General features: G+C 46.4%; 1 protein-coding gene across 3 annotated transcripts in view; it reads left to right on the top strand.

Annotated features, from left to right (window-relative positions):
• CCDC138 (coiled-coil domain containing 138) overlaps positions 1 to 27,203 on the top strand; it is a 749,637-nt gene that overhangs the window by 379,633 nt on the left and 342,801 nt on the right. For all 3 annotated transcript variants that reach the window (XM_069636872.1, XM_069636873.1, XM_069636874.1), the window contains exon 11: positions 18,523 to 18,681. In XM_069636872.1, coding sequence (XP_069492973.1) covers positions 18,523 to 18,681 — 159 coding nt within the window. The remainder of the gene's footprint in view (positions 1 to 18,522; positions 18,682 to 27,203) is intronic.

Here is a 27,203-nt window from a genome sequence, read left to right as displayed (position 1 = left end):
ATGGGAGTCCACAAAAGCGGTAGACTATGTGCCTGGCTTAAGAAAGAGGATGGCTTTTCTGATGGCTCAGACCAACGACAAGCTGAAGACTGGACAAGCACTGCTGAAACATTGGTATGACCAGAAAGCTTCAGTTTTCCACAGGCCAAGATATCCTAATTATGAATCCTCTAAGGCCTAAAGACTTTCAGGATAAATGGACAGGTACTTACTAGATAGTTGTACGACTGGGCGAGGTAAACTATTTAGTGAAACTTGGACGACCTAATTAGTCTCCTAAAGGGCTCCCTGTAAATAGGCTGAAAGCTTGTATCCATAGGGTTGAGATTCAAACCCTGCTTCTGGTTTCAGATGGTGAGGAAGAGGAATCTCAGCCTCTCCTTGTTATGTTCAGGGATGTCCTTAATATGACTCCATCTAAGGTGTTGAATTGTCCCTGCAACTTACTCTGAATCAACAAGGTGAGGTGAAAACTTGGCTTGGGCCATTTCTCCCCACCCCCCGCTTTCTATAACTCTAGGCTTGAAAACTTGGTGTCGGCATGACATTGACACTGGAGATAGCGTGCCTACCAAAAGTAGGAGTTACAGGATGTCAGACAAGATTAGATCACACATCCAGTCTGAGTTCAGATAGATGTTGGATCTAGGGTGACAGACCATCTAGCAGTTCATGATCCAGTCCAGTGGTATTGGTACCAAAGGCAGGCACCACAGATTTGTGGTTCTGCGAGAACTATAGAGCCCTTCCTGGTTGTTCAGCTGAGGGAATTGAAGATACTCTTGCAGTTGATCTAATGGTAGATGGAGGGGTGAATTTCAATATTGTGGTAAAGGAAGTCAGGGAAGCAATAGACTCCCTAAAAGGTTATAAAGCCCGGGACCTGATAAAATACTGATTGTTAGACGAGTTATCATAAACGTCTTTTGATAGTAAGACTTTAGTAAGCTATCACAGTGGTTTGTATATCCCAAAATCTTAGTATCAGTTTGTACTAACTCGGGACCTTGGTAGAGTGGCAGAGCAGTCAGGCTTATTTTAAGAGGAAGATGTAAGCTGTAGGTAAGTACACTGAAGCCAGTTAGAGATGTACCACAAAGAAGCACTTACAGTTATACTTCATATACAATTACATATTTATTATAATTACACCAGAATCACTTTAAATACCTCATACGTTTATACTAGAACACTTTGGGAATACTTTGGAATATAATTAAAAGGACACTTTCACTTTTGTGTTCGTTCGCGGTTACATTTGTTGCAACGTTAGAAAGGGAAAAGATGATGCTAGTGTATTATCGGTAATTACATGCACATGCAGGTTTTAGCAGATTTACGGTAAGACATTTACTCTGTAAACAAATAGGAAGGAATATTTTTGGAGTAATCCTAGTCTGGTTCAAGGTTCTAGAGGGGGTTTCTTTGCACAGCAAGTCTTTTACGTCCAAAAACACAACCCTAGCTAAAGGTAGTTCAGAGAAGGCTCAGTCTTGACAAGCAGCAGAATACGAAGAGTTCCTGTGGATTGCTTCCAGTCTCTAGTCTTTTAGAAGCACTAAGTCAACTACTAACGATTGAGACCCTAAATAGGACTTAATGAAGGGACATAAGCAGTGGCTTGAGTCGAAGGTAAGAGGGGGTTGCCCTGGACACCTCTACATGCACTCCAACGCTCTGGAGCAACTTTCTGGAATCTGGTAAGCATTACCGTTTTCCCCACAGTACCTTGGATTAGAAGAAAATGTTAATGCTTGATGCTCCATGATGTTGCAGCTCTGGACCCGACCTCTGGATTCCTTGGTTTGATGACTGAAGACAGTACACTGGACTGGGTCTTGCAGCAGTCTCGGGGGAGCACCTGGGACATGACTTTCAACAACTTCTTGGTTCAATATGCAGTTTTGGTGCCTTTTCTGCAGCACCAACAAAGGATGCTGGTCGCACAGTCATTCTTCTTTGCTTCCTGCAGTCCCACACTCTGATGAGGGCGTCTGGGTGAGTTGGATCGGATCTCTGGAGTGTCCTCGTGGACTCGGCAAACATTTGGTAGGATTCGGCCTTTCCACGATGTTGCACTCGAAATGGGCAGTAGGTTTCCTGGTATTGGGGTTCCACAGCTCTGGAAACTCCTAGGACCTCGGGGTATGGCTCAATTCAAAGTTTGTCTTGGGACTGGTTGTCCCCATCAGTCAAAGGGAAGGAGTCGTCCTCTTCAGAGTTCCTCTGTCATACAGAAAACTGGGTCAGGACAGCAGTGTTCGCTTCACGGTGTTGCAAAGGGTCTGCAGGCATCTCTGGTCGTCTTCTTCGGTTTCTTCAGCTTCCAGTGGTGGACTTGATTTTGGAATGAAAAGCAAGTCGACCACTGGAAGCTGAAGTAACCAAAGAAGACGGCCAGAGACGCCTGCAGACCCTTTGCAACACCGTGAAGCGACCTCTGCTGTCCTGATCCCATTTTCTATGGGACAGAGTAGCTCCGAAAGGACAACTACTTCCATTTGGCAGGTGAGAACAACCAGTCCCTAGACGAACTTTGAATTGAGCCATCTCCAGAGGTCCCAGGAGTTTCCAGCGCTGCAGAGCCCCAATACCAGGAGACCTGCTGTCCATTTCGGGTGCATCGTCGTGGAAATGCAGAATTCTTACAAATCTTTGCTGAACCCTTAAGGACCCTTCAGAGATCTGATCCAACTCGCCCAGACCCCTTCACCATAGTGCGGCACTGCAGGAAGCAAATAAGATTGACCGGACGATCCGTGTCCTTTGTTGGTGCTGCAGAAAAGGCACCAAAAACGCAGAGTGAACCTAAGAAGTTGCTGAAAGTCGTGCCACAGGGCAATCTCTCGAGACTGCTGCTAAGAGATCCCATCCATTGTCCTGCCTTCAGTCATCAGACCAAGGAATCTTGAGGTTACTACCAGTAGGACCTTAGGAAAAATCCCCAAACAATCTTAAGGACAGGGCAGATACAGGCAACATTATTAACCAGTTTCCATCTATACCTATTTTAACAAAAGTACCTGTCCCTACTGAAGTGTAAGATTGATGCAGTGTGTATAGACTTAGACTACTTTCAATAGTGTGCCAAAGCATTTGCTGTTGAAACTATTAACACGTAGGGGAATACCTGGTCATCTTCTGGAAACAGTGTGTAGTGTCTTTACGCAAATAATAGGGCGGTAGTGCGTTGGGGGACTTGAAGTGAAACGACAAAACCGTGTAGATATGGATGAGGGTGTGAGACAGGGGTGTGTTCTTATCTCACTCCTCTTTAGCATATATGTAAATGAGATATTAGAAGAACTAGTAACCCATTGTCGGTACCTCCCAAAGATGGGTGGAGACAGATACCCACACTCTTTTTTGCAGACAATGCCGTTCTACTGGCAATGTCACCCATGGGGCTAGGGCGTACACTAGACTGTTTTACTGCCAAATGTAGTCAATTGAGACTAAAGATCAACAAAGATTTAGATGATGGCATTCAAACACAGGTTTTCCAAAGCGATTAACATCAGTGTAGAGATCGACGGTCATCGCCTAGAGCATGTACCGTTTTACGATTATTTGGGTGTTAGGTTTACAGAAAACTGATACTGGCCCACTCACCACGCTAGTAGAGCATGTGCAGCGATGGATCGAAACAGTGGGGGAGTCAAAGTTTTTTGCTCGTCATCGAGGAGGATCTATTACACCAGCCCTCGAGGGATCCAAAACACAAGCGAGGGTTTGTCTTCCCTCAGGATATGACCTTAGTGGAAAACAAGTTTTTAAAGTTATAACTTTCATCTCCCACCGAGTGTGCCAAATGCATTAGTGCGTATGGGGTTTGACCTCAGAGCTATAGCCGACGGTGTGAATTTAAGACCCTTGATATTCCTGGGTAGAATCTGGTCGACCCCAGGGTTAACAAAGTATAGGGATGCAATCCATCACATAATGTAACTTGATGGAGCTAGTACATTACCATGGCTCAAACGTGTAAAACAAGGATTAGCTACATTAAGCTTAGAATACTTGTGGCAAAGCCCCCTAGAATTTGGAATGGGGGCAAAGGACAAAAAAAGCTGCCGCCGTTCAAGCAAGGAAAAACATGGAGAACACATGTATGCTTCTGAGTTTGGGTGCGTTATATTTGAGTAGCAAGCAAGACTTGAATACACTGAAGGTGGCAAAGTTTACCATGAAATAGCAAGGTTCCAACTCTGCTACCTGCCAGGTGTGTGGCAAGAGTGATGAATCCAGCGAGCACTTCATGTATATGTGGGAAGGCTACAAAGCGATTAGGGCCTCCTATCTAATTCCCCTACTAGGGGAATCTGACACTAGACTTTTGGCGGATGCCCAATCTTATTGTAAGTCTACCCAGGACACTAATGTTATATACTTTGTGTCTAAATACATTCAAAGGGCTTGGTTGCAGAGAGCATGATTACTCAAACTCTAGTACCAATGTGCTACTTCCTTTAGAGTTTGTGGAAATTATTGTTGAGATGCTTATGAGTTTGTGCAATGGAAGTTTTTATTATTGCGTTCATGTACTATCCACATTTTATGTAATATTTATTGTAAGAAGTTATGGAGATTTTTAATAGCTTCTTTTTATTGTAATTGAAGAATAGTCCCCACAGTTTCCAGTCAGATAGAATAACCTTTATTACAGGTCGTGAAGTACAGACCCCCCAGCTCAACCTTACACCTGGCTGGCTAGTGCAAACAGTAATAGAAGCAACATTAAGAATAAACATTCTCTGGCCACAGGCAGGCTATGACACCCTGCTCAGAACTATATTGCACTGTGATATTCCACATAGAACTTTACTACATCATACACAATGAACACCCTGCTCTCTATGAATAGCAAGCATGGCCATAACTATTTACATACAGTGAGACAACTTCATAACAGTAATACATGAGAGTTGGCTTTTTACTGTCATTTATGTATTGCTTTAATGGTCAAAACCGAACGAAGCATGAATGAGGATAATGATATGAGCTCTTAGTGCTGTCACCAAGACAGATGCTCATCCCCTTCCACAAACTTAAATGTTGATGAACAAACTGGGTGCTGCAAGCTACCTCACTTGCCTTTGACCTTACTGCAGGGAATTGGCAAATATTCCGAACAAAAAAGGCCAAGGAGAAGACCATATTCTCAACACCTGAGAGACTTTCCAGTTCCGGGTAATGACCCATTGTATAAAGAATGAAACTGACACTTTTGAAGGTTGGTTAACCATGCCCTGAATGGCTTAGATGAATTCTGCATGATGCACTTGATAATATTGCAGTCTTCGGCCTGCCTGGGAAGAACAGTCACATGGTGGTTGTGTTGCAGGCTCTTCAGCAGGCCCACTTCACCATAAAGGCTACCAAATGCCAGATTGGTCCAGGTTCAGTGACGTACCCTGGGCATATGGTTGGTGTGGGCAAAATTCAGCCTCTGCCCAGGAAGTACAAGCTGTACAAGACTGGGCAATTCCCACACCCATACCCAGGTGAGAGCTTTTCTGGGCCTCACTGGGTATTACAAGAATTTCATGGCAGACTATGGAACCATAGCTGCCCCTTTTGATTGCACTTACCACACAAAGGAATCCTAAGAAGGTTACTTGGTCAGTGGAGTGTGAGAGGCCTTTCAGGGCTTGGATGATTTCCTTTGCCAGGCACTTGGTCTCGGGGCGCCTGACAAGACCTTTCATAGTACAAACTGATGTCTTAGACACTGGAATAGGAGCAGTACTCTCTCAGCTAGTTGACACAGTCAGGCGGCTCCCAATCTGTTTCATCTATTGTCAGCTTAAAGACAGAGTTATGGTGGGCAACAGTGGAAAAGGAGAATGTTTTCATTGTGTGGACCTTTAGGAAGCTGAGACCCAACTCTTTGGGGTTCACTTCACTGTACAGATTGAACATAGGTCCCTAAAAGGGCTGATGAACATGGAGGGAGAGAAACTGGAGTTGTTTAGGTGGTCCATAAGTCTTCAAGTCTTTGATTTCGCTATTGAGGATAGGCAACATAGCAATACTGATGTGCTGTCCAGGATGTATTACTGACTGGAACAAGAAACCCAACTAGGGGTGGATTAGATTTCCCTGTCGCTAGCGTCTGGGTGCGGGGGGAGTATTTGAAAGATTTCCTTTTTTGCACCTTTGTCTCCATATATTTAGATGACACCTTTTATTTTTTCTTGTTTTTGAACCCTGTCCTGGCTTTTTTTGGAGGTAACTAAACCTTTATCCTTTACTTCCCTTGCCTGTTTTGCTAATTCCTATGGGGAAATTGACTATTCCATAAGACTGTCATTGCTGAGACACCATAGGCCTCATTGCGTGTTTGCCTGTCTCCCGCCAGTATTACAATTTGCCAGAATCCTGCCAGTAATGCTGTTTCCACCACCTGGTCTGCCGGAATTACTGGCAGATTCTAAGTAGCAGAAATGCTGGTTAATCCCCATTCCATGGAGTACCATAGGACTCCAAAGGGGGGGGGGGATTTGCCAGTATTACCAGCACCGGGATTACTGGGCCAGTAATACAGGCAGTTTTTTTCTGGTAGGGTGGCAGATATACCTCCAGCTCAGAGCTGGAGGTAAATTCCCCACCCTACCGGAAATCTGGAGTCTGGTGTTGTAACGCGTTGTTATGCAGTAATACCAGCACGTTATTACTGCATTGGCACACTCATAATGAGGCCCTATGTCTCTCTTTATTAATTCTTGCATTGTTACAATTGTACACATTACCTTACAGTGAAGTGCAGTTAGGATATGTTCTCTTTTTATAGAATGGCTTTTCGGTTACTTTTAGAATGTGCCTAAGACCAGCTGGTGCAGCTGTGAACCCTTTAGTTTTTGTGTTATTTTACTTGTGCACTTTTGCATTTATTGAGAATGGCTGCTAAAGGTGGCTTGCACTATAAGATGGCCTTGCCATTAGTTTTTTTGCTTGTCCTTTGGCCATATTGTTCTTTGCCCTTCTTTGTGCGTTCTCAGGTCAGGAAATACCTTGGATGGAAATCCCTTTTGAGGGCTAAGGGGCAGTGTGTGTGCCAGAGGAAGGGGCTGTGACTGTCTGCTCCAAGTCCCACATTACTGGTGCCTGAAAGTCTGTTGCTGGGCAGATGTGGTGACCAGTGACTGTCCATGATTGCATAGCCGCTTGATGTTTGAATGGTGCAGTTCCTCAACATTGGTGGGCTTGGGCTTGCTCCCAGCCTGAATCTTGGATAAAAGGAGGACTGCAGCGACTGTTCGGCAGATCATCGTTGAAACCACGACTTCTACGAAGACGAGCAGCCTGCTGACGTCCCGAGAATAACCCCTGCCAGCTGACCAGCATCAACTCCAATGTTATTTCGATGAAGCCCTGCTCCTCTGTCTTAATCTCAAGAAACCCTTTGTTGGTGCTTCGACCCCTGGCCCGGAGGGAACAACCAGTATCAACCCCTGCTCGGATCCATGCTTGATGAGCCATCTGAAGTGTCCCTGGACCAACCGGTGGACTGACAAGCTCTCTCCTGGGTTACCTCACTGCAGCGGTCGTTCCGAGTAGTGCCTTAGAACTTGACAGATCTTTAGGTTGTGCCACAAGTCGCTGTCTCATCCGAGGGAAACTGTCCTGGGGCTGCTCCTGTGTTTGCTGCTGTACGATCGCCTGTCAACGCCTGACTGTGGTGACCTTCGTTGGATCTTGTCTTCTTCATGTCCCTCGTGGTAGAAACAAAGAAAAGAACAAGCCTGCAATGAAGTCTAAAAGCGCCAATGATGGTATCCAAAGAACTCTGAGCTGTCTGAGGTAATCCAACATGCCTGTTGCTTTCTCCTCCTGCCTCCCAAATAGTAACTAGGGGGTAAGGTCCTGACCCCAACTCACTCTGTCTCTGACCTGATCTTTGGTCTTGTAACCTGGGTAAAGGATCATCCTCCAGTCCTATCCTAGTGTGTTGGATTGAGTTGTGTACTCACCTGAACTTTACTTGAATGTTTATCCAACTTTTGATAACTATTTAATCAAAACTACTGGTACTGCACATCTCTATATAAACTTACCTGAAGGAGTATATGCTTTGGAAGTGGTGACCTTTGGCACAAGGCCCCAAACCATCTTGGGGTTGGACTTTAGATTGCTGAAAGTTGTTTTTTGTTAGTTCTAAAGAGTTCTGTCTATTTTATGCATCGGTTTTCTCATTTGTGTTGCATTGGCAATTGAGTCATATGCAGTTCTATTTCTCCTAAGGGTGGGTGGGTGTGTGTGTGCGTGTGTGCGCGTGTGTGTGTGTGTGTGTGTGTGTGTGTATAATATATATATATATATGATACATTACTCACTGTAATCGTATTTCTGATGCTTGTATCTGCTTAGATTCACGTGCTGTGCATAGGCCGACATCTATTGGAAGCTGCAGAGTATTACAGTTTGTTTTTTGAAACTCGAAAATGGGCGTTGACACAGGGCGTGCCAGTAATACTATCCCTAGTGTGACGTCCACTGTACCCATGATCCCTCACGCGTCTAGGACCCTCAGATTGTATTTTTTCTGACATGAGCTAGCATGAGGAGTAGCGTGAGTACAGATAATCCAAGCAGATAGATAGAAAGGTAAGACTACAAGCAACCATGCGCCTTCTCTCAGAGGGGAGGAAGGGTGGGTTGCATGTGAATCTAAGCAGATACAAGCTCAGAAATACGATTACGGTCCGTAATGTATCTCTTCTAAGGCTTGTTGAATCTGCTTAGATCACATGCTGTGCATAGATTAGCGAGCAGTGTTAGAAGAAGGAGGTGGGATGTGAGAAGGGTCATGAGCAAATAAATGTCTTAAAACCGCTTGTCCCACTTGAGTATCTGTCTTGGAATGGGTGTCAATGCAGTAGTGCTGAGTAAAAGTGTGAATAGAGCTCCAAGTAGCTGCTTTGCAAATGGTGTCAAGGGGTACATTTGCAATGAAAGCCAGAGTGGCCCCAATGCCTCTAGTAGAGTGGGCTCTTGGCGTGAAAGGCAGAGTTTTTTCAGAAAGAGAGTAACACAGCTGGGTACAGTTAACAATCCACTTAGAGATGGCACCTTTAGGGACGCAATCTCCCTCTCTGCCTGTAGCTACGGAGACAAACAGCTGATCTGTTTTCCTTAGCGGTCTGGTCTTGTTTACATAGTAGAGGACCACCCTACGCACATCTAGGGTGTGTAGTCTCACCTCAGCCGAGCTTTGTGGGTCTTTGAAGAAAGCTGGAACTCAATGGACTGGTTGACGTGGAATTTAGAAATAAACTTAGGTGAGAACCTAGGGTGTGTACGTAAAACCAGTTTGTCTTTATGAACTGTAAAGAATGGATCCTGCAGTGCACAGAGCCTGAATTTCACTGACCCTTGTTATAGATGTTATTGCTACTAAGAAGGCTGTTTTATAAGTCAGTTGTTTGAGACTGCTTTTATGCATGGGTTCGAATGGGGGGGCCCATAAGTTTAGATAGCACCACGTTAAGGTCCCATCCTGGTTGTGGGTTTGAAATAGGAGGATGAAGTCTCTTTACTCCTTCCATGAAAGCTTTAACCACTGGTATCTTCCACCACGACACCTTGTTATGGGATGTGGTGTATGCTGACAGCGCTGCCAGGTGTACCTTCAGTGAGTTAAATACCACTCCTGCATCCAGCAGGTGGAGCATGTAAGTGACAATTGTGGAAAGAGTGCAATCAACTGGGTTGACGTCTTATTCTGGCACCAGATAACAAATCGTTTCCATTTGTCAAAGTAGCAGTGCCTCGTGTTTGACTTCCTAGATTCCTTTAGGATGTCCATATACATCTCCGTGGTAATTTGAGATGTCCGAACTCTTATGACCTCAGGAGCCATGTTGCTAGGTTCATTGAGTTTGGTTGAGGATGCACTGTTTGACCTTGGTGCTGGGACAGTAGGTTGTACCAGCCGGGAATTTGATGGGTTCGCACACCGCTAGTCTGCATAGGTGTGGGAACCATGGTTGTCTCGCCCACATGGGCGAGACAACTACATTGCTCCCATGTGGGAGCAACTAGGACGAGCGTCATTGACTCTCTGTTCCTCTTGTTGACCACCTTTCTGATGAGAGATGTTGGTGGAAAAGCGTACGCAAACATCCCTGACCAGTTCATCCACAGGGCGTTCCCCTGGCAGTCTGGCTGGGGGAACCTGGATGCAAATCCTGGGCATTGTCTGTTTTCGCTTGTGGCGAATAGGTCTATAGTGGGGAAACTCCACTGAGAAAAGATATCTTCTACGATTTCTCTGTGTAGGCACCATTTGCGTTCCTCTGAGAGAGGATCTCTGCTCAAAGCATTCGCCAGAGAATTGAGATCCCCTGGAAAATTTTGAGATGACAGGAAGATCTTCCATCTGAGTGCCCATATCCAAATTTTATGGGCAAGCTTGGACAGATTTTGCGAACGAGTCCCTCCCTGCTTCGCGCGTGGGGGACCAGGTAAATACATGACGCCATCATGCCCAGCAAACGCATTGCTTTGCGTACCGTTATCTGGCGACAGACCTGATATTGCGGAATTTGCAGCAGTATATTCTGAATTCTTTCCTCTGATGGAAAGCTCAACCCCTCTTATGTGTCTAGGATAGCTCCTAGGAACTGTTTGGAGGTGCTTGGCTTCTTCTCGTTTATTGAGAAACCTAATTCGAAGAGGAGGTCGATCGTCCTTTGAATGTTTGTTCTGCAAATTACTGGGGTCTCCCCCGTGGTGAGCCAGTCATCCAGGTAAGGGTACACTGGGATTGCCTCCCTGTGTAGGTGTGCCGCCGCCACCGCCAGTACCTTGGTGAATACCCTTGGAGCCGAGGCTATCCCGAAGGGCAGTACCTTCAACTGGTAGTGCCAACTGTCCACCTTGAAGCGCAAGTACTTTCTGTGCGCTGGGAACATGGAAATATGAAAATAGGCATCTTTCATGTCCAATGTTGCCATGTAATCCCCCTTTTTTAGGAGTGGGATTACCTCTTGGAGAGTAGTAATGCGAAATTTTTGGGGCTTGACATACCAATACTGGGCGCATTGTCAAATCTTTTTTTGGCTCAAGGAAGTAAGTTGAATAAATACCCTTGTTTACCTGTTGTCCCGGGACGAGTTCTATGGCGTCCTTTGCTAGAAGATTGACGATCTCCTCGAGGAGGATCTTCTGGTGGTCCAAAGAATGTATTCTTTATCGTGGAGGGTGGTTTTGGGGACGCTCTAACAGTTCTATGCAGTATCCTGCGGACCCTGTGGACAGCACCCATCTGTCTGATGTGATCCCTTCCCAAGCTTGGGTGAAGTTGGAAATGTGTCCCCCTACTGGGGATGCGTGAGAAGGGACCATGAACGGAGCGTCACTGTTTTGGTGGAGGCGTGCCGCCGCCTCTACTGGGGCTGCCTCTACCTTTACCATGTCCTCTCTTATTACCCCTGCCATAACCCTGGGTAGACTGTTGGCTGTTGTTGTTCCATTGTGTACCCTGACCCTGGGAATAGTTAGACCCTCTCTGGGAATTTTGTCCACGTGGGCGACAAAAATTGCCATTCCCTCTTTGGTTTGGGGGTTTATTGGTTAGTTGGCCTAGGGATTTGAGTGTCTCATACTCGTCCTTGGCATTTTTCAGCACGTCCTCGACCGCCTTTCTAAACAATAGATCCGGCTCCACCGGTTTATCTATCAATGATGCTTGGGTTTCGGCTTTGAACCCAGACTGTCGCAACCAAGCATGCCTTTTGATAACAGTACCTTCTTCTATCAATCTGCCGGCGGTATCAAAGGGTGCTTTTAATATGCAACCGGACACGGCTCTTCCTTCCGCCGAAACTCGTGCCAATTGGCTTTTTAAGGGTTCTGGGGCGGAATCTATCAGTGCTGCGACTTCTTCCCACTGATGGCAGTTGTAACTCGCCAGCAGGGTGGTGGAGTTGGCAATCCATGCCTGGTAGGCGGAAGTGGAGGCTACTTTACTGCCCAAACCATAAGTTTTCTTGCTCTCCTTGTCGGGAGGAGCTTCTGACAATGACAAGGATGTTCCCGCCCTCTTACGGGTGTTTGTAACTACCAGGGAGTCCGGTTTCAGATGCCCTCTTATGTACAGTGGGTCTGTTTGGGCTGTCCTGAAAAGCTTCTCAACTCTGGGGTTTACCGCCCTAGTGAGATTGGGATTAACATGGGAAGGGTCTATCCTTCTTTATATTGACTTAAGGTTAGGGATGGCCTGGGCAACTCCTCGGCAAAGTCCCTCTCTTCCTGAGCACCCTGGGTGTCAATGTGGAAGTGTTCTGCCGCTCTGGACAGCACTTCATTCAAGAGAGGCTGGTTGTCGACAGGGGAGTCGGTAACCGGGGGTTCTTTATCTACCGGGGAATCTAGCCTGTAGGTTTCTGGGTTGTCCTCCTCCTCCTCTTGGTCCTCGTCATCCCCATAGTAGCCCGTCCCAGTTTGTTCTTCCAACATGCCCAAATCTGGATCCTCACAAAAGGATGGATATTCCTGATATTGAGAATAGGGCTGTATACTGAAGGGGTCTGAAGTAGGAGCTTCAACCCAGGACTTCTTAATTGGGGGTATAGGATCCTTAGAGCCTGAGCGAGTTGACCCGTCGGGGGTAAAAGAGAGAAAGTGTTCAGGGTTTTTGACGTAGAAATCTGCCAATGATGACATCCTTGACATGACTCTATCTATGTTATCACTAGACCATTCTCTTGAACTGGGAATTACTCTCTTGGAAGGCCTTTCCCTGTATTAACTTGACTAGACCTACTGGTTTGAACAGGGGTCTTTGGGATAACAGAAGACCTAGACTTTTCCATCTGTTTATGTGGGGTAGAATGTTTCTGAGGTATGGAAGGAGGCAAAGACTGCTTCCTCTGTTGTTTTTCCCCTTACCCGTGGGTGGAAGAGTGTTTACCCTGTTTTTTCGCCCCCTCCGGAGCCTTTCGACGCCTGGTGCTGAGGTTCGGGGGTAGTGTCACTATCTCCGGAGTGTGGAGGTTGGGACTTGGGAACAGCCGTTGCGCGGCCTGTTGACACCGACTCCTGGAGTGCGGTCTGGAGATGGAGGTCGGCTTTGTCTTCTGATGATGGAACCTCTGTTACCTTGGGGAGCGAGGCACTTCTGGCAACAGTGGATGGTTGCCTGGAGTCATGCGGCGATCTAGATTGAGGACACAGATTCGGACCGTTATCTATGTGCCTTTTTCCGAGTACTCGACGTGCGCGTCGAGTCTCGGTTGGACTTCCTGTGTTTTGTGGAAGTGCTGTGGGTAGCGCTAGCGTCGCCGGGGGTCTTCCCCATAGCCGCCCTGCCGGACGACCTTCCGAGGTCGGGGACTTGCGCTTGGCTGTCAATCAACGCCACGTTGCCCTCGCCGTCCGAAAGCACGGCGTCGCTGAAGGAGCCCTCCGCTGCCATGGCTTCTTGACGCCTGGCGTGGTGGGCCCAACGCTTGATCGAACGGTCCTTGAGTGTTTTCGGTTTGAACCTACTACGCGCTCTGCAGTTAGCCTCGGGGTGGTCCTTCGGTAAGCAGAGATTGCACGTGGCGTGCCTGTCAACCCAAGGGTACTTGCGGTTGCACTTGGGGCAAAATTGGAAAGGGGTACCCTCCATATGCATCTTGTGGCAGCGGGCTAATAAGTGTACGAATATATAAGAATGTACCTATATACCAAAGAGTGTAGATTATGTCCACCCCCCACTCTCACTACTTGCAGGGCCGAGGCCGGAGGCCTTCCTAGGCCCGGGCCGAGGCCAGAGGCCTTCCGAGGCCCTAATCCGTCGTGCAGCTCTCGATGGTCGATTATTTCTCCGTACCGGCGTCGAGTGTGGATGTTCGGTGACTCGACGTTGGGCTGGAGAAATGGGCAAATATAACAATATTTTAGCAAAAGTATGGCTAAGACCAGGGAACTCCGTGGAATGCTTCCGACCAGTATGGTGGAAAAAAACAATCTGAGGGTCCGAGACGCGTGAGGGATCATGGGTACAGTGGATAGTATTACTGGCACGCCCTGTGTCGACGGCCATTTTCGAGTTTCGAAAAACAAACTGTAATACTCCACAGCTGCCACTAGATGTCGGCCTGTGCACAGCATGTGATCTAAGCAGATTCAACAAGCCTCAGAAATATATATATATGCAACGATATTTACCTGTAATTTGTATCTGCTTAGTGTGTAAACTAAAGGCTTGATAAATAATTTTAATTTTATATACTTGCTTGTCTAACTGGAATTACTGACGTTGCTTTGTATGGATTCATTGTAGCCATAGACCACTCTCATAGCCTTCCTGAGACAAGACTTGTCGATCTGCTACCTCACCTTGATTTTGTTTGGCTAACCTCTCTGTGTCTTCCCTGTTTACCATAATAGGGTGGCCTCCCTAAATCCTCCCACTAGGGCTGATTTTTGGAAATCCATCTTAACAATAACATGGATATTTCTTAAATTTAACAGAAAAAGAATTAAGCCTGATGTCTAAAGTAGGGTTGTCTGTACCCTGGTATGAAGGCAAAAAAATCCACTGGTGAATTGCACCCTATATCGGTTGCAGTTATGGGATTTTTGATTTCTGTTCCTGCAAAGACTTCCCAGTGACACCAACTGGGCAAAGCCATGCTCAGTGTCTTTAGAAAAACATTTCCTTATCTTGTAATTGGGCAGGACAGCCAACAGGCTCACTTAAACATTTTGTAAACAATACTTTCTGGACTCGTCTTCCAGAGGGTGCTTCTTCACACTCATTTTTACTGTGTGCTCAGTCGGCATATGTTGTCTGTTCCTCCCAGTACAACTGCATACGAAGTGTGGTAGCAGGAATGAAGAGTAAAGAAAAAGTACCTTTTTATGATGTTTCGCTACTTTTAATCATAACATTCTCTCTGTTACCCAACCTGTATTTCCTCAAAGCATATTTTGTGTGCAGGTATATCGAAGAAGGAGACTGACACAAAGGTGGCATGTTTATGGTTATAAACTTTTATCGAATAGATTGACCTTTCCATGCTTATCTCTAAGAGGGATTTCCCTGCCTCAACTAAAAGACGAAATTAACTGTCAGAATGTCTGTCAAATAACCTTGCACCATCTAGTGTCAAAACTCTTAAGCTATCCTTTACACTACAACTAAAGAAGTATCTAATTCTAAAATAATGTTCCTTCACCAGTAGGAAGACTCCCTTCTCCGGGCATATGTAAAAGATTATCTTCAAGTGTCCCACAACGTAACACGAGGCTAGGGGAAATGCTTCCCTTCCGTCGGCGTCTTCACCAGGAGAATGACTCTCTCCTCCTGGTATTTGATGAAAGATATTGAAGTGTTTCACAACGCAAGGCCAGGGGGAAGGCTTCCCTTCCCTTGGTGTTTCTTCACCAAAATTCAATCTCTGGACCAGGTAAGACTCCCTTCACCTGATTTTGATAGGGATATCCCAAATGTCCTTTGTTCTGATACCAGGGGCAATGCCTCCTTTCCCCTGGCAACCTTGAAGGTTTCTTTATATAATGTTTTCCAATGCTTTCTGATTTATTGGCGGGTTTCCAGACCATTCTCTGGTGGCCAGTGGTTTCATTGCTACCACTGTGCCAAGGAATATTTCCTCTGGTGCTCGGTTTGCTTGTTGTAAATTCCCATTCTCTGATGGCCAGTGTTTCCCTTGCTACCACTACACTGAGGAAGATTTAATCTGTTGCTCAATTCAGTTGTTGTAGTGCCCCAGACCCTTCTCTGGTTAGGCCTCCAAACCCCTTTTTCTCTTCCCCTCTTAAAGACCCACTTGGTTCACTCTCCTCCCAAGTACTTCCACAAAGATTACTTGTTTCGTTTTTTTTCAGCCAACTTGCATTCACTCATTTACTTTATACTCAACCAGTTCCGCGTTGTACCCATTACCTTCACTGGCTCTGGGATGCTCTGCCTGTTCTTTCTGGGGCCGTTCTGTGATTGGAAGCATTGCACAGGCTTTCTGCTGCTTACTTGCTCTCACTACGTGTTGTCTCGTTCCCGTTCTCTGGGTCGGCGGATTGTGCGCTGTTTCAGGACTGCACAGTCCACCTTACAAAGTTCGTGCCACGGTTCTGATCAGCTCGGCACCACTGGGTAAAGGATTCCTGCCGCCTGCTTTGCGCCTCCAGCAGATAATGGCCTTCGGCTTCTCCAGAACATTCTCTGCGCCTCCTTTGACTTGACTTTCCAGGGCTGGACTGTCTTCTATGCTGCTCTGTCTCTAGGGCTGGCCTGCCTCCCAAGACTGCTCTTCCGCTGCTCAAGTCCTTCTACTATTTTTATGTCAGTCCTATGCACATTTCCCCGCAGAGCACTAGAATGGTTCCTCCGGTTCATGTGCTATTCTTCATGACTCCTCAGGGCCACCTCTTACCAGTACTTTCACCAGGAGTTATCTTCATGCCTTGGACAATCTTTTTCATCTCAGATGATGAAGCTGATATAACACTACAATAGTACATGGACCTCTCTTCTGGGAAAGGGCTGAGTCTGGAAGGGTGAGCTAGGTAAGGTTGGGGTGTGACAGGTGTTAAGGGCCTATACCCTAGGTGGTCGTCCTTGTCCTCAAGCGGGGAGTCCCTCCCCATGAGGTCTTCCTGCATTTTACCACCTCTAGGGGGACTATTGGTTAGCGGCCTCACCTCCCTAGCCTCATGGAAAGGGGAGAAGTGACGACACCCGGTGAAGTGACCATATATGTTGAAATAAGCAGGTTTGGACTAGTTGGGCAAAGTTGGTGATGTCTGGATTTGGGGAGGCGGTGGGAAGTCACACAAAGAGATCTCCCTTTATATTTTCAAAATAGCATTAACTTTTGGAGTGCCTATTGTAAGGATGGCATGGTATCAAAGTAAGACCGACACAAGTGATCACAGTTCAAGGGCGTCTATTAAACTGTAAGAAGGGGTGAGATAAACGCCTAAGCTAAACATAACTCTAGTATGAGAGCAAGCTACGACCATTAACTTATAATACCGTCCTAGTGGCGTCTAGTCAAGTATGAAAAGGCCTATACAAAAAAAGATTGCCAATCCTTACCGCTATGTTTACAAAATAGTGTGGGATAATGTTCACAAGAAAAGAAAGAATTGTTAATAAGTCAGGTCTTATGTTTCTTTCATCGAAGGCTTTGCAGGTCTGGGTTGTAAAGGGCAAGGGTAACTCCCTCTTTGACATCCTTTCAGGTGTCGCTACCTTTCTCCCCTGTGTGAACTTCTGCCCTGGAATGGCTGCTTCCTCGTGCGTTAGGCCTTAATCGGAGTGTGCTCCGGCTTTTATCCCAATTGGGAAGGGAAAAGGTAGTCCGGTGTGTGTAGTTGTCGGTAATTGCCTGATGCTGCCTGACCCTTTTGTTGGGACATGTCAGGTAAACGGCTCGGGCATTGGTCTGTTGTCGTGTCGGAAAAAGGGGGGGGTGAGTTTGACTATCCTACTGGGCAGGATGGGGAAAAGGTATCCTAAGGAAGGGGATACCGCGTCTCACCCTTCGGTGTCCCACTTCCCGAGAACCCCCCTATCCAGGTGATCCTCCCCCTCTGGTCCATCCCCAGGAACTGGATCCAATAGAGATGGCTGTGTCCTGGCCATCTGGATGACAGATCCCCGGGAACTTGCGGGTGAGACACCTTCAGGTTTCTCACACTATCCAGTTGTGATGGAGTGAGAGAATTATAATGTACCGTAATGTCATTTTTCCAAACTAATTCATTATGCAAACTAGATCAAATGATGCCCACTAAACTTTGAAGTGATGTGACGTACATGAGCTAATCTAGTTAAAATAAATATGCTTTATTTGGTTGTGTGTGCCTCACTTCTTCTTTTGTTAATGATCTCTCTCTCACTCGCTGTCTATCTTTTCTCACTTAAGTTTCCCACTCTATCCAGTTTTATTATAATCTATTACCCATGTATTGGAATCTTCATCTTTGTTTCTCTCTCCTGCACGCATTGTTATGGAGTGCTATAACATGTATGAAATGCACACTAACACTGCACAAAAGGAGGCTACCTAGCGACATGAAAAGACCTGGCACTAAAGCAACATAACTTTACAGTGAGAGATCATAGTTGACAGACTAAGTAGGATTGAGATAATATGCAGATGCTAGTGCAGAAAGAGAAGTGTTGAGGACTTTCCTTAATTGTAAATGATCTTCAGGGCCTCTCAAATCCAGACTTAAGGAGTGCCAGAGACCAGCAACATTACCAGAGAAGGCACAGTCTCCCTTTTTTTGGCAACCTTGTTTTTGGACTTATGAGCAGGAAGGAAGTTGCAGAGTGCAGAATTCGAGTGAAATATATTTGCAGAAACCATTGCCCGAGGCCCTGCCAAGTTCTGTGGACCACATTGAATGCATTAAGCTCTGCTTTCCTCTCCAACCATTTATCTCTTTTGAAGTATATTTGATCTTCTCTCATTCGTCATTCCCCTTTTCATTGGCACTCTGCCTTTCTGCCTGTCTTTGTGTTACGTTTGCTGATTTTCCCACTTTTGTGAATTGCAGGGGCCTTTTAACGCTCATGTTTATGAGCTTGTAACTCTTCTCATGGATTGGATAGCTGATCAAAATCTCACAAAGCTGCAGCATGAAGAAAAGGACACAGATAAGTTATTAGACCTGCGGGCATCCACCAAACAAGATGTACAGGACAAGTGTACTGTGGTATGTGGCATTAATATAATGTAAAGTAGTCTTGTATAGTGCAATATTTGCTGTTTTGGCGGTCTCTTGGAAACAAGGCGTTGTAAGAATGATTTTGTAAACAAAACATAGACCGATGTATGTTGTTGTTGGGGAAGTTTTTAATACAACCTCTGGTGACAGCTGTACAAGCACCTAGCCTAATGCAGAACAAGAAATCTAAGGTCAGTGAGTCCACAAAGTTAACCAAAGAAAACACCCAACACTGGTATACTGTAAAATAATATCCACTTTATTAAAGTAAGACATCTAAAAATCTGTCTGGTTATAAATAAGAACTATAGGTGCACATAACGCAAGATAGGACCAGTGTATGTACAAAGAAATAGTAAATGCCATTGAAGACAGTGCTAGCCATAACTGCTAACATTTAGGGCTTTTTTCTGAGCCTTATACATATAAAGAGTGGGGCAGACAAAATGGAACCTAGAGACAGTAAATATTACATTTACATTGTTGTGGTCCGTATCCATGTTGCTGATGGTAGAAATGGTGATGTAAACCACTGCAAAATACTGTAAACACTGAGATACCTGATATCATATTCTTAGTGATTATGAACAAGCTAGTTTTTCCAACGTACCAAGAGAATTGCCAGCATAAGTTGCCTACTCCAACTCTCCAGATGGGCGTTTCACACCGGAGCAGCCTGGTACTGAACTTGTTTCAATTCCTAAATATCAACTAATGCCTAATTATGCAGTTTTTCTTCCTCCTAACTATCCAGGTAGTCGCACCCACGGGAAATTCTAACTATGCCGATAATATTCTGATGGCATCGTCTAATTACTAAAGTTAAATATCGGCGTAATGGCATATTCATGGTTGATACCTGCTTTTATAAAAAAGAAAATATGTTCCTGTCTAGAGTCTCCAAGCCGTCTTAGTCTATACAGAATGAAAAAGATCCTAGTATAGAATTCAGATCCATTCTAAATGGGGCAAACCTTATGAGATATACCACCCTTGCGGGTCATAAGAGTCCTCTTTCAGTGTTATTTAGCCATTTTAGTAATAACAAAGGAAGGACTAGTATGTCAATTCATAGCCTTCCAAAATGGCACCCTTCCGTTTTTAGATTAGATTGCGGCGTCTACACAAGAGATTAACTCTCTACAACTAGCTTGATACAGAGAGGATGACCGATCTATAGGAGATTTGTTCAACATCATGTAATCTACTTGATTTTTAACATCACGCTACTTGAGCGCAGTTCGGTAACTGCTGCTGTTTGGCGACTTCTGGAGTCCGTTTAGCAGACTCTCCACCTTTAATGCCTGACTGTTCTACTCGACTTCCTGACGCCGACCTAACTCCGCGTAAAATGGGTAGATTCTAGATCCTGCAAAGACTGTCACTGAATACAAAGTTTAATCCGCAGGGAAACTTCTGCTATTTTGAAACTTCGATCCCGAGAGATAAGAATAGATTGAGGCAAGCCTCTCTATTGTTAGCTACACATATTCAGTTATACTTTACTTGTTTTGACCTATTCAAACCGGGACAACCCAGGGCCCGAACCCCTGCTCAGACAACAGGTAAGCATGCGCTGACATGCGATTTCTCCCTCCGTCCCCACAGGCCATCCCCACCATCACCGGGCAACGTCAACAACATTTCCCCTCATGTGATGCATGGACTCTGCAATAGAGCAACCTTACCTACAGCAGCCTCAAACCCATCAGCACCCCGTCACCGTTGTGAGAAACCTGACAGTATTCTCCAACCTACTCCCCACGGGATCTTCCATTCAGGTGGCCAGGGAAGGGCCATCGCTTTTGGATCCCGACCCTGGGGGTGGACAAGCGAGGGAGGATCACCTGAGTGGAGGGTCACAGGGGATTGGGTGGAGAATGCCCACAGGCGAGACATGGTATTCCCCCTCCCCAATTGCCCACCGACCCACTCTACCTCAGCCTTTATGGGGCATCTCCAATCTCACCCCATCTCCCCTGCCCCATTTCCAAATAGTACCGTGACAAGGAAGAGGCTATCGAGATTAATGAGGATTGCCCATAGAAATACAATTGTGAGGCAGAAAGAGGCCCGCTATATTCCAACATTAAGCTGTTAATAGTCAGGCAAGGTCAGGCACTTGACAGCCATTCTATACACCTGCACTCTTTTAAAGCATACTTCAGGACTGACCAGGGAAAAAAGGGCATGTCCTATTAATTGACCCAATGAGTCAGCCAAGGGAGGCAAAGTGCTCCTCCTGAAACATTCTAATAAGCCTCAGGTGTATAAAAGGTAGGGCATTCAACAGAGGGCAGAGCAGAAGGGAGGCTGTGTGGCTGAGTCCACCAGGGGATCCCTGCTCAGTCCCAGACCAATTTCTGGAGGACAAAAGAGTGAGCTGGGGATGCTGACTGGACCAGAGGAGCCATGGAGCAGGGAGCTGCATAAAGAGGCCTGGTGGGTCCTGAGAACGGCGTGCTGAGACGCTGGCCCAGTGTGTTTGAGGTGTTGCACTGTGAATAGGGAGCCGTGTTTTCAGGGAGCCAGAGCGAGGCAGCCTGTATCCTGCTGGCGGTGTTCAAGGGAATGCTTGTTCCCTTGGGATGTGTGCCGGTCCCAAGGTTGTCTGAGGGCCAGGTGTTGAGACCCTGAACTCAACCCAATGCATCCAGAAAAGACCGCTGGCCTGCCCTGCGCTACCTGCTAGTGTTTCGAGCAAGTGAGAGAGAGAAACCCGGAATGTGCAGCTGGCTGGAGTGGAAATGGAGATTTTGTAAAGCAGCACAGAGCGGAAAGCGAGAGTGAAAGCGTAAAAGGACAGAGTAAGAAAGATGGAACAAGAAATGTGGAAAGAACAGAAAAAGTGCACTAATGGTCCAGAAATAAAGCAAAGTCCAGAGTGAAGACATTTAAAGGGAACTAGAAGTAAGAAAAAGGTGAGAACGACCCAAAAGAAGGTACAAGTGTGCACACGCAAAGCGGAAAGACTGAAAGAAGGTGGAAAGAAAGAAGAGCAGAGTGTAGGAATACGGTGCCAAAGGAGTGATTCAACGTGCAAATACGGGGGCAAGAAGTCAGAATGGTCGCGCAGGGTATGAGCAAATAGCCCAGAGTTTCCGAAAGTCTTTGACAATGCCTCATGGAAGAAAGAAAAGTGTTAAAAGGTACATTTTAACAAAGTGAACTTCTGTTTGAGACCAGAGGGGCCTGGACCTGGGGAAGAGAAACCTGGGAGGCCCGACAGTACAGCCCGACAACGTGAACTTTTATTTGAAACCAGAGGGGCCTAAGCTTGGGGAAGGGAACCCTGAGAGGCCCACAAAGACCTTTTTGAACTGTGAAGAAAAGGCCTATACTTGCGGAAAGGAACCCTGAGAGGCCTAAAAGGAACTGGAAGGATCGAAGCTTGGGGAAGGGAACCCCAAGACACCCAGAGACATTTGGAACTTTGGTGACTTGCTGCAAGAGCCCTATGTGGAAGTTTCCGAAGGCAACCCTTTTAAGTTGAACTGACAGAACCTGATTACCTGAAACCCTGAGAGGCCTAAAAGGAACTGGAACCCTGAGAGGCCTAAAAGGAACTGGAAGGATCGAAGCTTGGGGAAGGGAACCCCAAGACACCCAGAGACATTTGGAACTTTGGTGACTTGCTGCAAGAGGCCTATGTGGAAGTTTCCGAAGGCAACCCTTTTAAGTTGAACTGACAGAACCTGATTACCTGAAACCTACTTTGATTTACATTTCCTTTTTAACCAGTATTTTTCTTTAACAAGACTCCCTATCACATGAGTGAGGGCAAGAATAGGTTTGGATACAGACTAACTTTGGTTTTGAACTTAGACATTGACGGCCCTTAGAAGCAACAGTTGAAGGAACAATCCCTTTTAGAGTTAGGGGCAGTTAGGTATTATACCAACCCCGGAGCTTTATTAAATAAAGGTTTTGAAACTGTTACTTTTGAGTCTGTGTCTCTCTTGATACCATGCCTGTCTCACACCGTCCACAACATGGAAGTTAATGCTCGCCAGCGTCCGGTCAGCTATCACCCATGCAGCCGACCTCATCACTACACACAACATTGACGCCATCTTCATCACTGACAACTGGCTGACACCCGCCTCCACCCACTTCTTAGACGTCCTTCTCCCTGACATCATCCAACTCGAAGACCGGCCAAACAAGGCGGGTGGAGCCTCGCAGTCATCCACAAGACCTGGTGGCCCTGCACCAGACTTGACGTCAACAACATTGTCCCCTTCGAAGTCCTCTCCTGCCACTTCCTGCTCTCCCTGACGGACAGTGCCCTTCCATCTCATCTACAGACCACCCAAACCCAACCCCACCTTCATCAGAGACTTCACCGACCTGGCCACCACCATGCCTCCCCAGCAACATTGCCACCAAACGGATGAAGGAAGCTCACCTCTACCTTCTGAACATCCTCAGCCTCACACAGCACATGAAAGACCCAACGCATGAGATAGGTAACATCCTCGACCTAATCATCACTGCACTGTCCTCCCTCTACTTCAGCTCTCCTGTCCTGCTTGACTGGTCTGACCACCTGGCCACCCCTTTCAATATCCTGCAGAGCACCCCAGTCAAGCACTTTCAGCAGAAAGCCATCAGACAAACCTCCAGGTCCTTCAAGAACTTCTTGGTGCAAGCCCTCACGGAAGACCTCGCCAACCTCCACCTCACATGGGCCGAACGCCCCCAACCGGACTGCGACTCTCTACTGGAAGCACTCCACAACAACCTCTGTTATCGACAGACACATGCCTCTGAAACAACACACCTCCAAACCGAAACCGGCAGCACCCTGATACACGCAAGAACTTCAACTAAAAAAAAAGTCATCAGTAAACCAGAGAAAACCCAGCGCCGCTCCAGGACCGTTTCCGATCTGGCGCTCCTCAAGGAACTCCGAGCAACTTGCTGACAACCAGAGGTCGAAGTGGGCGGGAGCGGTCGGGAGCGGTACTCCCATACTTTTTATTTTTCACTGTTCCCATACTTTTATTTGAAAAAGAAATTGTTCTGGAATGGTTTCGTTTTAAAATAATAGTGTAGGAAGAAGTTGAAGCTTGCACTTCAGTGCACTGCACATTCTCATAAATGGAAGGTGTGTTTGGGGGTTTGGATTGTGTGTGGGAGGGGACTCAGGGATGAGGTTTGTGAAGAGTGGGACAGACCAGCAGGGAACATGGTTCCACTACTTCTTTTCGTGCACTTCGACCACTGCCGACAACTCATTAACATAGACCAGGTCTCCTACTATCAGAACACCATACCAGATGCTGACAATAAAACCAGAGCTCTCGTCAAAGCGGTCAAGCACTGCGTCAACCCACTACCCGACCCTGCCATACCACACACCTTTGAAAACTGCCGCCACCAACACTTCCTTCATCAGCAAATCAGCAAGATTTGCCAGCACATAGACAGCAGCTCTGCATTCACAGACCCACCTCACGTCTCTCCACAGCCTTGACAACATGCAAGACACTCTCTACAGAGAACCTGGTAGAAACCCAGGCCACCCTCAAAGCCACTTCATATACAGACGACATCCTCCCAGCATCCATCCTCAAGACCCACCCAGCAGAAAGCTCTCCTTCCATTCCTGGAGATCATCAATGGCTCTATAACTCAAGGCACCTTCCCATTGACCCTAAAGACAGGACAACTCCTCCCTCTACTAAAGAAACCCACTCTGGATCCTGACAACCTAGGTAACTATTGCCCCATCACCATCTTCCCTGCTTCTGTAAGATCATCAAGAAAAAAGTGGTTGCAGCCAACTACAGCAACAAATTGACCCCAACAATCGCCTCCAAACCTACTAATCCAGGTTCAGATGCAGCATGGAGACTGCAGCCATACAGGTGGTCGACGACGCCGTCAACATCCTTGACAAAGGCCACCCTTTATTCCTGGTTCTACTCGACCTCTCGGCCGCTTTTGACACAGCAGACCACCAGACGATCCTGGACACCCTACATGGACGCATGGGGATCAGCAAACTTGTCCTATGCTGGTTCAAGTCCTACCCTGCCAACTGCCAGCAGGTTGTTCAGATGGAGTGCTCTAGATCGCCAATGCTACCCGTTACCTGTGGAGTCCCACAGGGTTTTATCCTCTCCCCAGTGATCTTCAGTCTATGCATGGAGCCGCTGGGAGCCCTCCTAGCCGTACACAGCATCTACATCCACCAATACGCTGATGACACAAAGCTATACCTCAAGATCGACTCCATCAAGGACATCCACATGCTCAAAACCTGCCTCTCGCTGATCCAGTCTTGGATGTCCAGTGCATACGTGATGCTGAACCCCTCCAATAACAAATTCCTACTCCTCACTAACAACACTGAACACCCAGACTTACAGGCCTGGATATCAACCATGATCCCTGAGGGCGTCGCACCCACGCGCACCTCCTGTGCCAAGTCCCTGGGTGCCACATAGACAAACCTCTTTCCTTCAAGACACACATACCTAAGAAAACTATTGTGGAAAGTCAAGCCATTCTTCTCTCCAGACAGCTTTAGATCCACCATTCAAGCACTGGTCCTATCCCACCTGGATGGGGGCAGTGTCCTCTTCAAAGACATCCCGTTGTCTGCCCTTGTGCCCCTGAGAAGTGTCCTACGCACGGCTGCATGTCTCATCAAGGGTCTACGCATAAACTACCACATCACCCCGGCCCTCATCTACCTTCACTCACTCCCACTGCACACACAAATCACCCTCAAGTCCTCTGCATCATCTATAAGGCAGTCGCCCTCAAGTCACCCAAGCTCAGCATCTCCAGTGGACGACACACCACCAGAAGCCAGGACATGTGCAGCCTTAAAATCCACTGCTGCAAAAAGGAAAGGAACCGAAAACAAGCCTTCATAGCCTATGTCCCAAGGCTATGGGACCTTCTCCTCGTTGGCATTAGACTCTCCCCCATGCACTTACAATTCTGAAAAGAACTCAAGACCCACCTCTTCAAGGAGTCTCTCCTCCGCAACACTTGCCCCGTCACGGCACCCCATGTGCCACCTGACTCACTAGAAGCCATCCACCCTTCTCCTCTCCGCCACCCTGTAAAACTGTGCCCCTCTGTATCCTACCCCCCGCTGTATATCTGTTCTGTAGTTACCTCTGAAAAACGCTCTGTTATGCATCTGTATTGTTGTATACCTCTCTAAAGCGCTACGTTGCTTCTCGAAGCTAGGTCATTGCTCAACAAATACCACAATAATAATAATAATAAAGTAATCGGAGCGACAAGGCTTAACTCTATATAGGGTAGTTGGTCAACACAAATGTATAATTAGTCCACAACCATATCTCTAGAAAATACACCACACTGATATACTGAACAAATATATACTTTACTTAAGTCACACATTTAACTCTATCAGGTCAAATAAGTACTTGTGTATAATACAGTGTTAAAATGATACCAAGCATATTATAAAAACAGCCATGTATATTAAAGGACTCTCATAACCACACAATCACTGTATTTGGGTCCACTACCCGAGATAGGCACCCAACATAAAATAACAGGGTGGTCAGGAGTCTAAGGGAGACCTCAAACCTTACGAGCAGATGAGCCCTCAATAGGCATGTACACTTTTGTGCAGTGTTCTAAAGACCCAACTCTGATATATGTGGAAGGCACTAGACCTGGTGGGTCGGCACCTAATGCATATAGTAGGGTATGGAGGAAAAAGGGAAACTGACACTTTTCATCTTCCAGAAAAATAGTCAAAAAATACCTAAGGCCTCCAACAATACTCCCTATTAACTTGGGCCCCGTAGGACATTATATTAAAATTAATGCATATGCACACCTGATGAAACATCAAAGCCGTATAGGGGAGAAAAAAGGTTAAGCCAAAGGCTTTCAAGAATCATTGGAACATTTTAGAAACTGTTACCTTGTTCATACATTTAAGGGAAAAATAGTGAACATTATCAAAGTTTGCCACAATGATAAAGATACAGCCCCATTGACTTAAAAATAATTAAAATTCAAAGATAGGTACTAAATTAACATACTTGGTCCAGAGCTTACTGTCCTGCAGTGTATCCCAAAGTCAATTGTACAGAGATCTAGAGAAGGTTCAATTATGTATTGAAATGAACGGGAAAAGAGTCAATGGGCCATCCGTGCTCCATTTAGTGGAGGTAAGCAGTTTAACTCCACAGGTGTGACATCTGCTGCAAGCAAGCCCAGGGTAGGCAAGAGGAGTCTCTACCCTGAACCAGAGGGACACCTGAGGGTGAGTGTCACTAATATTAACCCACCCCAAGACCCAAAGGTAGGTACTTGCGTTGGTAGTGTCGATAGAAACGGCTCAATCAGCTCAACCCGGTAAGTAAAGAGGCTCCTTTACACATATGCGGTTCCAGGATTTTTATTCCCAGGGACTTACACCCTGAGTCAGGGACAATTCCAGTGACCCAGGAAAGGAACAAAGGAAAGGCTCTATCCAAGACGTCGCCCCCATATGCCAAGCCTGT

The sequence above is a fragment of the Ambystoma mexicanum genome, chromosome 7p (genome assembly GCF_040938575.1).
Source record: "Ambystoma mexicanum isolate Mex_15411 chromosome 7p, UKY_AmexF1_1, whole genome shotgun sequence".
In the NCBI taxonomy this organism is placed as follows: Eukaryota; Metazoa; Chordata; class Amphibia; order Caudata; family Ambystomatidae; genus Ambystoma; species Ambystoma mexicanum.
The sequence above is the reverse complement of the archived record's forward strand: the minus strand, read 5'-3'. Positions and strand labels throughout refer to the sequence as shown.